Source organism: Equus quagga, chromosome 13, assembly GCF_021613505.1.
Source record: "Equus quagga isolate Etosha38 chromosome 13, UCLA_HA_Equagga_1.0, whole genome shotgun sequence".
Classification (NCBI taxonomy): domain Eukaryota; kingdom Metazoa; phylum Chordata; class Mammalia; order Perissodactyla; family Equidae; genus Equus; species Equus quagga.
Genome location: NC_060279.1, coordinates 35,414,482 through 35,426,301, shown reverse-complemented (window position 1 = coordinate 35,426,301; position 11,820 = coordinate 35,414,482). Strand labels below are relative to the sequence as shown.

Below are 11,820 nucleotides of genomic sequence, written 5' to 3'. Positions count from 1 at the left end.
TGGTCCTGAATTACCTGCCCCTGCCCTCATTTTATCCCTTGACTGTTGCCTCCAGTTCTGCTTTTTCTCAGCTCTCCCAGTTCTTAATATCCTGAAGCTCCCAAGAAGCTCCCAAGAAGCTCCTTTCATTTCTCCTCTTTCAGATCTTGTCCTTCATCCTCCATAGCTGAATGTGCACTGGCAAGCCCAGCTGGTTGAAAGCTTCAGACCACAGTGGGATCCTGACTCAAGTATCAGCTGCATCCTGCATCCATGATCAGGATTAACTTTGCCCACAGAGCTGAGCTGAAGAAATTTGCGGCTCTGCTCCACTTCTCTTTGTAATCCTTCTCCTTCTCCCTCTCAGCCTCCTCTTCTACTTCCTCCTGCTTCCATTTTCCTCCTCCTTCTGCTTTCCTACTTCTCCTCTAACATCCTTCTCTTCTCCACATCCTCTTCCTTCTCCTTTGCTCTTCCTCTTTGATTCATCCTCCTCGTCCTATATCTTTTATGCCTCTTGGTGTCTGACCATCTCCCAAGACTTTGGTCTCAGAACTCCATTCCTCGTTTAATTGTCTTCCTTCTCCTTCCTACCCAAACTCAAAATGCTCCCCTTTACTTTCTCTACCCCACACTCAAGGATATAAGCACTGGGGCTATATAATTTTAGAGGTACAGTGAAAAATGAAAATATGAGTCTTCATACTCAAACAGTGGAAAAAATTGCTTTTAAAGATAATAAAATATAAAAAAAAATTCTGTTCTTTTGACGTTTCTCTCTTTCAACCTGTCATGATGTTTTATTGTTGTTGCTATTTTTGTTGTTTCTTTGTTTAATTTGTTAGTGTCACTCTCGCTTGGGAACAATGACTTACAGGGCAAGTGCAGATACTCTTAGGTGACTGTGGGCTCCACTCCTCTTGCTTTTCATGTGTGTTTAATAATTTTTGGTCAAAATGCTGACATCTTGTGTAGAACAATAGATACTCAAGGTAAACAGTATTTTTGAGGGGGTTCTGGAAGTGGGCATGCCTTTTCTTTTTTTCTAAGCATAGAGTGTGGAGGTTTGAATGAATCTGGTCAGGAGTTAACTGGGCTTATGTTTTGTTGTTGTTTCAACAGTCTTCAAATTTCTCCAGCATTACTTTGTTTGTAGGGTGGGGCTGTTTGCCAGAGGGTTTTCTTAATGTCTGCTTCCCTCTCAGGATTTTGTATGTCCTTTGTGCTGTGTCTCAAGAGGAATTATCTCCATACTCTTGCTCCTCTTCCTGACGTAAGGGCTCTTGTGACTTGATGCTTGCTAACCTGCTTGGGAGAGGGAGGAGGGACATTGTCTTTGCTCTAGTTCAGACTCATTCTTAGGCAGGAGCTTTGTTCTTTAGGTTTTCTTTATGGGCCTTTAAGAATTCCTGACTTTCTCTTAGAGGTATGGAACCTCTAATAGTCCAGAACAGGAAGGTTTTCTGTCTTTTCTCAATTTTTCTTTTTCCCCCAGCTCCAGTGTGTTTTCTCATGCTCTGAAGGCAACAGGGCTTTCTGCCCTTCCCCCACCAGGTTAAGGCTTTTTTCTGTGTGGTAGGTGGGGAGAAAGATCTGGTAGGGACTTCCTGCCTTTCTCATGTAATAGCTGCTCTCATACCTCAAGCTGGCACCACCAGAAAGGATTTCTCTGGTCTGTGTCTTTGACTCTAATCTTTCAGTAGCCCCTGGTGAAGTCCATGGAAAATCCCTAGAGATATAAGTCAATTTCCTGTGTCTATGGCTCTCAGGGGTTCCACATGCTCCTGCTGGTTTTTTTTTTTTTTTGTGTGTGTGTGTGTGTGTGTGTGTGATTTGATAACAATTTGTCTGATTTATTCTTACCGGCTTATTTAGCATCTGACATCTGTCCCAAGTCAGCAAGCATTTGCACCCCCTGTTTCCTTAGAGCAGTCTGTCTTTCCTTAGATTCCGGGTTATGGGTTGCCCTGTTGTTTCTGCTTTCTGGAATATTCAGGAGAAGTTGTGATTTTCATTATCCATTGTTTTTAAATTATAAGTATAGGATAGAAGCTCTTTCCAGCTTTCTATGTTTTAATCTTAATTTTCCCCAAAATTATTTCCTTCTTAAATTAGCCTGAGATAATTTCTGTTTCCTTGTTATTCAAGAAATAATGAAATAAACAGTCTAAACACATTTATCCAGATGAGACAAAGCACAAACAAGTATTTAAGAGTGGTGAAATATTTATAAACACCATGAAAAATGAAGGCCAGAATATCCAGTGGACTAGCTTATGATAAGATAAGCACGGAACATTCAAGTAGGAACGATAAGAAGGGAATCTTGGATAGATAATTCTAGAATACTCTATTCACTTCCCACAAGTTCTCACTGGTTTGTTGTTATAAGTAATAGGTTTACAGCAGGACCCTCTGTGTAAACTCCCCATTTGTTGGCATATGCTTTCATCCTAAATAAAATAATAAGATTCCAGTTTCACCAAGTAGGGTTACAAGTAGCACTTTCTCATGTTTTAAAAAAATTTCATGTTGAAGATATTCATAATTTGAAAAAATCATTGGATGACTGAACCGAATTTATTCATTTGTTCAAAACTATTCATTGACTACCTACCACTTGCCAGGCACTCTGTTAGATGTTGGGGATCCAGCACAATAGGGCTATAGATGTAACAGCCCCAGCAAACCACTGAAGTCTAGAAGCTGAGTGGACAAACTTCAGTTAAGGGTCATCATTTTAGAAGATATTGTTTTAAGCATGTTGTTTTTGTCTAGAGAGTCTCTAGAGTATAATAAAACTCAGCACACTAAGATTTATATATCTTGAAAAAAAGATTTATATATCTTCATTTAAGTATTTTTCTTCTCAAGTAGACTAACAGTTCCTTGAATAAAGTGATCACATTGTCAACAACGGGGTATTCATGAGAGTAGCAAGATGCTTGGATCTAAGCACATGCTAAGTGACTCGTGAGTGAATATACATCAAACAGGCTTTTTCTTTATGTGTTTTAGTGTTCCTGTGGTCTCTGTGATGGATACTGGTTCTTCCCTAAGAGTAATGGAGAATTGGTAGTAATTTATATTGTTACACAGGGCAATCATAGGGATTCTGAAAAAGAAAATACGGCAATCAGTGAGACTCAGAGAAATGAGTGAGTTGGGGTGGAGGTGAGACAGGGGAAGAGAATATTTGGGGAATATTCATAAGATCTAGAGAAGGACAGAGTGACTGAAAAGAGTAGGGAAATGAGAAGATGAGGTAGGGTCATGAGAAGATTAGGTAGGGTCCTGTGAAGCCATTTAGTTTCATACTTTTATTGGATGAGAGAGAAAAAAAAAGGTCTAGAAGTAAAGTGACTTTCCAATGCCACATAAGAGTTGTTCCACAGGAAATGAACTAGCAGAAGATGAAAAAATTGGAAACTAGAGCAAAGAGAGAAACTAGGAGCCAGAGACATGAGTCAGAACTGGGGGTGAAATGAGTCTGAACAGGCAGTCCACAGAACTGGAGGGGAAATGAGGTTCTGAGAAGACAGTCCAGGGTTTAAGGAAGGAGTAGACAGTGATTAATGAGAGGCTTTTCTGTTGGTTGGAGAAGGAAGTCAGAATAGAGGCATTGTGGAGTAGGTTTGTTTAGAACAGAAATCAAAGACCAACTTTTCTGAGAGAAGGAAAGAACATCTACAGATGAAATGCGGTTTCTGCAGCTTTCATTGCTAGTGATTCTCCTCCCAGGTTGTGACAATAAAGATGGTAAGAAGTCTGGCATTTGCCAAGTTGGGTGCAAGAGGGTCTGTGTGCGTGTGTGTGTGTGTGGAGGGTTTTCCCAAGTATATATCTGGAGGGTGAGAATGTCAGCCTCATTCCATTCTGACTATCCCTGACCAGGTCCCTGTGCCCCTCTGAGGGTTGAATTTAAAGCATGGGGCTCTGGGGCAGGCAAGCGTCTGCTAAGATAACTATGGCTCCCCTTTCCTTCCGATTCTAAGTTTCCCCTCTCTAGTACCCTTCTTTCTCCTTTCTGCCTCCCTCTCAATATCTGTTTTTGTCCTCATTTTATCTTTTCTTTTGCCACAGGCTTCCAGGAGCCGATCTCCTTCAAAATCATCCGGATCCATACCTTTTACAGCCGTTCCTGGGTACAAACTCTGGGCTCAATTTGGGTGGATGAGTTGCAGACTCATAAGTGGGACAGCAACTCAGGCAATTACATTTTCCTGTGGCCATGGTCCAAGGGCAACTTCAGCAACGAGGAGTGGATAGAACAAGAAAAGTTATGCTCTACCTTCTCCATTCAATTAATTCGGGCATTTCAGAACCGTGCCAGTCAATGGCAACTTGAATGTGAGTTCAGTTCCTTCCGTGGGGTGTGGGGTTATGGGTGGGAGGTGTGTGTGTATGTGTCTCATTGAGTTTCCTATTCCTCTGAGACAGCTTCCTCTCACTTCTGAACCTTACCTCTCCTGATCATTAAACTGCTATTATACACTTTGGGGAAAGAGGTATAACGCAGACCCTGATTCTTCAAAAGCTTCAAGTTTTCTGCTGCTTACAAACTCTCCTCTCATTGACTGCAGGTTTGTGCCTTATTATCTCCCATTAGTAGTCTCCTGTGATCAGCCCCTTCTCTGGACTCCAACCAGAAACCCTCAGCCTCCTTAATCTTTGATTGACTCCTTAGGTGTGATTTTCTCCCCCATTCCATCCCTTCAGCAATTTCCGCTGATACATTCATTGTAACCTATTGCATTCCATTCGCCCTAGGTTATTATAATCCCAACTTTTTCACACTGAGTCCAACCTTATTCTCTTGCTCACACTATTCATGTTGCTTTCTGTAAACAACTTTCCCCCTTCTTCGTGTCATCTGTCTCTTCCTCTGTCTCCAACTACCACCAATTCCTCTTTTTCTAAACCTCTTCCGAAACCAAACTTTGCTCAATTCCCTCAAATCTCCTAAACTTCTCCCTTCTCATTCTATCATCTTTTGCTTCCATTCATTTCATTTTTTTTACTTCCTCTTTCCACTAATGGCCAACACTTCTTCCCCAGATCCCTTTGAGGTACAGACAACAGCAGGTTATGAGCTGCGCTTTGGGGAAACTTCAGTAGGCTTCATACGGGTTGCTTATCAAGGATCAGATTTCATAAGCTTCCAGAACACTTCATGGTTGCCATCTCCACAGGGTGGAAGTAGGGCTCAGGATGCCTGTAGACTATTCAATTTGAATCAAGTCGGCCTAGAAATAGCAGACAGGTTCCTCAGTGACACCTGCCCACGTCTCCTCCTGGGAATTCTTGATGCGGGGAAGGCAGATCTCCAGCGACAAGGTCAGTCCTGCACCCTTCCTCTAACTCTTCTCTATTCTAAAATCACACCTTTCCATCAACCCCTGCCTATGAAGGAACCAAGAGGGAGAGGGAATAATGGGTGACAGATTCCTAGAGGTGGGGAAGATGTGTATATGTAAACTGATAATAGATATGAACCACTAAATCTATGTTAGAGTCCTCATCTCAATATCTTTCTTCTCCTCTGCAGTAAAGCCAGAGGCCTGGCTGTCCACTGGCCCCAGTTCCGGTCCTGGCCATCTGACGCTTGTTTGTCATGTCTCTGGCTTCCATCCGAAGCCTATTTGGGTGATGTGGATGCAGGGCGAGCAGGAGCATCCAGGCACTCAGCGAAGTGACATCTTGCCCAATGCAGATGGGACATGGTATCTTCGGAAGTCCTTGGATGTGGAAGCCATTGAGGCAGCTGGCCTGTCTTGTCGCGTGAGACACAGCAGTCTAGGAGGCCAGGACATCATCCTCTCCTGGGGTAAGGAAGAACCGGGGCCCAAGCTGGGAATGGGAGTAGGTGGTCCTCCAGAAGAGCAGCAGGGCCAGATGGAAAATTTGGGTTTCTAGGGACTTCAGACCCAAAAGAAATAAAAGTAAGTTACCCAAGAAATAGAAAAGTGGAAAATGAGGGATGTGCAGATGTAATAGGATATTGAGGGTTAGATGAAGGATTGATCTCAGAAGAGGGATGAGAGAAGAAATAGGAAGAGAGGAGATTGATGAGATAGACACTCAAATGAACAAAGGAATACTAGGGGAATACAATAGAGTGTGGTGGATTTGAAATAACACCCAGTGTTCAACCAAATCCACAGAAAATGACAGCTCCATGGGCTTGATCTTCGCGGCAGTGATAGTGTCCCTGGTCCTTCTGACAGGTCTGGCATTTTGGCTTAGGAAACGCCGGTGAGTTCTTTGTATCCATCCTTCCCAGTTTTTGCCCCATTCCCCACTTGTCTTACCATCCTGTTTGTTTTCTCTCTCCTCGGCTCTCTTCCTCCCTTCCTTCTTACCCCTCACTTCTCACCTCCACCTCATGTAGAGTGATCTCCGTCTCTGTCTCTGTTCTTGTCAGGAAACCCTGTGCAACTCCAAGAACTCCTCTCCCTTCACAATGAGATCCCAGCAGTACAGGGGCTCAGGATTTATCTAAACCAAACATGAAGATGACATCCACTCAACTCTTCTTGTACAATATTTTTTGTTGTTTATTTCTGCTTGATGATCAGTTTTCAACATAAGCTAAATGTGATTTTTCAGGATTTGTTGTTCTGACCTGGGTTCCAGGACTTTAGAAGTCAAAATTTAACTCTGAATAGAATGAGTTCCTAACAACCCCCACATATTCAAATATTAATAGTCATCAGGTCCTTTTGAGATGTCACTTCCTCCAGAGGGCCTACCCTGATTTACAAGTGGAAGCAGTCTCTGACTTGTCTGAACTCCCAGCACATTTGAACTGTACTTTGCCAAATCCACTCCTTGCTTCCTGCCCTTGATTGCAGCTGTTTGGATCCCTTTTCCCATTATAAGTTTAAGCTTTCAGAGGACAAAGTCCACATCTTTTTAGTATTTGTATCCTTGGTCAAGTGTCTTACCTTATGTAACATGTTCACAATAAAAATCTGTGTTGAATTTATGCCAAATTTATTGTCTTTTCTTGTTCTTTTCCTTCTTGAGTGTTTGTAGTTGAGACATTTGATGCTCCTCTTGTTAAAAGTCTTCTCACTTGGCCAAGAAACTCACACTTTCCTAGTTCCTTAGTGACTTCTCTGAGCCCCTGAGGAGAAGCACAATGTTGCCTCTGACCATTCTTATTATTGAACTGTAGAGACCTATCGGAGTGAAACTATTGCTCCAGGTATTCTAAACAAGATGAGGAAGGCAGAAGGTAGGCCCTTGCTATTCAGTGTGGTTGAGGGACACACAGCAGAGTTATCACCTTGGAACTTGCTAGAAATATGGAATCCTGGGTGTCAGACTTACTGAATCATAATTTGCATTTATCAAAATCAGCAGAGAATTCATAAGTGCATTAAAATTTGAGAAGCACTGGGGCCGGCTCCATGGCCGAGTGGTTAAGTTCTCGCTTTCCGCCACGGCGGCCCAGGGTTCGGATCCTGGGCATGGACACGGCACCCCTCGTCAGGCCACATTGAGGTGGCGTCCCACATCCCACAACTAGAAGGACGTGCAACTAAGATACACAACTGTGTACAGGGGGGCGGTTTGGGTAGAAAAAGCAGAAAAAAAATAAAAAGATTGGCAACAGTTGTTAGCCCAGGCGCCAATCTTTAAAAAAAAAAAAATTTGAGAAGCACTGATATAGGTATTGTAAGTGTGTCAGTGAAGAGAATAGAAGATGTCAAAAAGAGAACAGGAATGTTGATGCTCAAGATTGACATTAGATCAAGGCAAAGAGAGAATATACAGTACATCCTCCCTATTCATGTCTGTTGTGTTAAAGTCACTGGGAACACTGAGTTAGTGAATATTGAGCCATCACTTCTATGGGAAATACAACGTTAGGTTCCTGTGAGCCTCTGATCAGCACATTAGCATCAACTGACGAATACATAGCATTGTTTTAAGTGTATTTCTCTGTAAAGTCACCTTATTTAATATATACACTTCCAAATAATATGTTTATAATATTTATATATGCAGTATGCCTTTATAATAAAACACCAGTCAAACATTGTTTAACATTTTCCCCACCCTCGGTAATGTGATAGTAAATTTCTTGGGCCCTCAGTGACACAGTCGTGCTGTCCACTAAGTTTTTAATAACAAACAAAAAGCAGTCATCATCTCTTGAATCCACAGATCTAGCTCCATTTCCAACTTTCCATAGCTTCATGAAAGCGTTATTGACATTTCTTTAACACTCTGAAGTGGCTCCACGTACAGATCAGCGAATGTCCTCTACCTTTTTCTGGGGTTACTGCATTGTTGACTCATTAACACTGAACTCATGGCCATAACACTGCAACTCGTCCTAGAATAAAGCTTAATCTATGTGTGCATTTTCTCCATAAGCCATATCACAGCTTTCTCATGCTTAGGAACACTAGACAGAACTTTAGCACTATGCTTCAGGGCCCTTTGAACGGGAAAACCAGCAACCATGAGCAGAAACGTGCAGAAAATGTGGCACTAAAGAGCTGTGAAAAGGACACTTGTTTACGGTGTGAGAACTGAAAAAAGGAGGCATAGAGGTACCTTATTGGGTCTCAGCTAGAAACGCATGAGGGGGGTGACAAATTTTGCTTCACTCTGCAGGTGTCCATGAATGACTGTGAAACTGTTGTGAGTAATTATTTGGGGGTTACAAATAAATTTCAGCAGGCAGGCAAATTAGCAAATACAGAATTTATGAATAATGAAGATCGACTCTTTCTGAATAATGACCCCAAACAGCAGTATGAGTCAACATACATATTGGTAAACTTCAATTACTTTAGGATTCACTAATTATTTCAACAACTAATTCTTAAGCACTTGCTATGTAGCAGAGACTTGTTAGGTATCAAGCAGTGGAGGAGAAAGCTCGTCACTATCTTCCGAGTGTGAAAATTTTGCCTTCTTAATTTGATTCTACAGTTTACTGTTTTCACTGTTTGTTGTTTCTTTCTTAGCATGACAATTTATTTGGATTGCACTAAGGGAAAGGGACTTAACTCTAATTTGTCTAGGGGGCTGAACGAGGATGCCTAAGGCAAGTAGAACATCCAGAGGGAATCAGTGCAGGTGGCAGCAGTCGCACATTTGGAAATTTGGGAAAATAAAATTGAGATAGGTGAGAGGGAAAGGTGAAAACTATGGGATGGGAGAGAGCAAGCAGTGGGACCGCTGCAGTCTTCCTACCTGGGTTACACCAGTTGGTTGCCTCTCTAGGCTCCAATTGACCTTTTCACCCTAATACAGCAGCCATGTGATTTTTGGTTGGTTGACTCCATCGTCCTCTGCAGTCCTGGACTCTGATCAGCCTAAGGCAATCATGAGAAAGCATCCTTGAAGATGTGATAGGCTAAAGGATGAACAGGTAATCAATAATTTCAGTGAAATCATGACATAGATCCCACTTATCCTTGCTTGGGGTGTTCAGGGCCAGGCACCCGCTCTAAGGTGGCACAGTCTATAGGAAGCGTGCTTCTTGTGTTTGAATGTAGGGGAAAGTGATGTCGTCTCTAGTCTTGGATTTTATGCTATGAGGATAAAGATTGAAACAACTAAAGCCATTTCTTTAGCATCAGAGAAGCAAGCCTGAGGATGAAATTATACAGGCAAGAAGACAGAGAAATTTTGTACTTGAAATTTTCTAAGAGGGTAGATCTTAAGTGTTCTTACCATAAAAGAGAAGAAGAAAACCAAAGAACATGGTGAGTATGTGAGGCGATGGGTATGTTAATTGGCTTGTTTGTTGTGATTATTTTACAACATATATGTACATCAAAACATCAAGTTGTACACTTTAAATATATACAACTTTCATTTATCATTTATAAGTCACTAATTCTGAAAACAACAAAATGTTAAAAAAAGTCATTAGCACGTGAAAGGATCTAGATTGAACTTCGCTAAAGCCTGAATGACTCTCGATTCTCAGTTACGTCAGTCAATAAATTCCCTTTATTTTTTCAGCCCAAGAAGTTGGATATTCTCTCATTTGTGACTGAAAGCATCCTCTCCGGTGCATGTGAACCTCAGGGAACTCTTGGCTAAATTTTACTCTTACTTGCAACATTTCTCTAACTTCCCTCTTCCTTTTCCTCTGTTTTTTAAAATTGATTTCTTCCTCTTCTGCTTTTTTCTTATTCATGTTCTCATGTTATTAAATTCTTACGCTGTCTTGGATTTTACCTATTACTTCATTACAGGCAGAAGTAAGAGATTAGGAGGAATTTTAACAAGAATAAAGGAAAAAACAGTCTATATCATGTATCATGAAAATTAGTATTAGCAATTTTTGCTTTGAAACTCATTTTCTGTGTGATGCTAGTTGGGGGGCTAGAAACAGTAATTGGTGAATTTGATGACGTTATTGTTTTATTAAATGCTTGTAATACATTGTCTTTTCATCTTTATGCAAACCCTGAGAGTAAATATTTTTGCCTCCACTTAACTAAAGAAAACAATGAAGACCAGGGAGCCTTTCCAAAGTCACTCACCCGCCCGGCAGCAGAACCAGCACTTTGATTCCTCGTCAGGGTTTGTTAGAAACTTATGAAAAGTCCAGGAGAGAGACTGGTCCAGATGCCATAGTTAAAAACGACATGGTGAATTTGATAATTGATGTGGTCTATAAGTTTCAGAAATGATTTCTTTATGCTTTGCTCAATTTTCTGCGGTAATTTGTAAGTTCAGTACCTCAGTATTTAAAATGGGAAGCGGACATGGACTGTGAACTAAGTGCATATCTGCGCTCATAGATTTGTGTTTTCTGGTTTTGTTTAATTTTAATTATTCTGAGATTTTTAAACAGTGGTCACTACGTATTAGTTTTTGCATTGTTTTTACATAGGTGAGCACATCTCTTTTTCTGGCTCATAGATGATTCTAAAGTGACATGTATAGGGAAATTTATAGCTTTAAATGCATTTATTTGTAAATAAGACAGACTGAAAACATATAAATGAGCATTTTAATTGAGGAAGCTCGAAAAAGAGCAAAAATCAATAAGAATTTAGAAAGCAGAAAATTAATTTAAAAGCAGTAAAAGTTAAAAAGCAAAAGAAAAATTGATAAAGATGACTGACAAAACTAACAGCTGGCTTTTTGAGAAAATAAAAATACAAACTTCTGTTAAAAGATTAAAAAAGTAATAAATATTAGAAAAGTAGACATATTACAAATAAGTAATGTACAGATTAAAATAAGAAAATGCTATATATAATTTATATCAATACATTTGTTATAGAGTAAATTTTATTTACAAAATGCTAGAAGAGGGAGAAAACCAGAATATATGAATAATTGTTAAGAAAATGAACAAGTAGTCAAAGTTGTTACCAGTTGCACAAAGTTCTAGGTACAGACTACGTGGAGCAGCAGATAATCATATTTCATGCACAGGGTTCTAAGTAGAGAAAAAGATGGAAAACTATCCCAATTAACGTTAGGAAGCAAAATTTTCATGACAACGAAGTCAGCAAGAATTCCTCCAGAAAAAAACAAAATGAATATTAAAATAGTAATTATAAGCTAATCTCATTTATGTATATTTACTCAGAAATTTTGTATATAGACCCCAATAAAATATTTACAAACAAAAACAAGCACCAAATGAAGTGGTATTTATCTATAGAATGCAAGGATTGTTTACCATTAAAACTCTCTTAATAGAATCACTTCTTTCAACAGATTAGAAAAGACATAGATATAATCATCTCCAGAGTTATAGAAAAAGAATTTGATGTATTTAAATGTCCATTTTGATAAAATATTACGACCTCAGAATAGAAAGAAACTCCCACTGCATGGTCGAATGTA

At 40.1% G+C, this 11,820-nt stretch overlaps 1 protein-coding gene across 2 annotated transcripts; it reads left to right on the top strand.

The window, feature by feature from the left end:
* The first annotated feature begins 3,382 nt into the window (after window positions 1-3,382).
* Window positions 3,383-6,967, top strand: LOC124250459 (T-cell surface glycoprotein CD1a-like). Of its 2 annotated transcripts, none has more exons than XM_046682326.1 (6): window positions 3,383-3,738; window positions 4,063-4,329; window positions 5,038-5,316; window positions 5,693-5,806; window positions 6,144-6,234; window positions 6,404-6,967. In XM_046682326.1, the coding sequence occupies exons 1-6, from the start codon at window positions 3,678-3,680 to the stop codon at window positions 6,444-6,446; spliced, it is 855 nt and encodes a 284-aa protein (XP_046538282.1). In that variant the 5' UTR covers window positions 3,383-3,677; the 3' UTR covers window positions 6,447-6,967. The 2 variants fall into 2 exon arrangements, with proteins under 2 accessions (XP_046538282.1, XP_046538281.1); XM_046682325.1 differs by having other exon boundaries at window positions 3,389-3,738; window positions 5,528-5,806.
* The last annotated feature ends 4,853 nt before the right edge of the window (window positions 6,968-11,820 follow it).

Excerpts from the sequence above, each read along its gene's own strand:
- LOC124250459 (XM_046682325.1), top strand. The coding sequence starts at position 3,678 with ATGCGGTTTCTGCAGCTTTCATTGCTAGTGATTCTCCTCCCAGGTTGT. Across the intron at positions 5,807-6,143 it reads GGACATCATCCTCTCCTGGG|AAAATGACAGCTCCATGGGC; the intron begins GTAAGGAAGAAC and ends CCAAATCCACAG. Across the intron at positions 6,235-6,403 it reads TTTTGGCTTAGGAAACGCCG|GAAACCCTGTGCAACTCCAA; the intron begins GTGAGTTCTTTG and ends TGTTCTTGTCAG.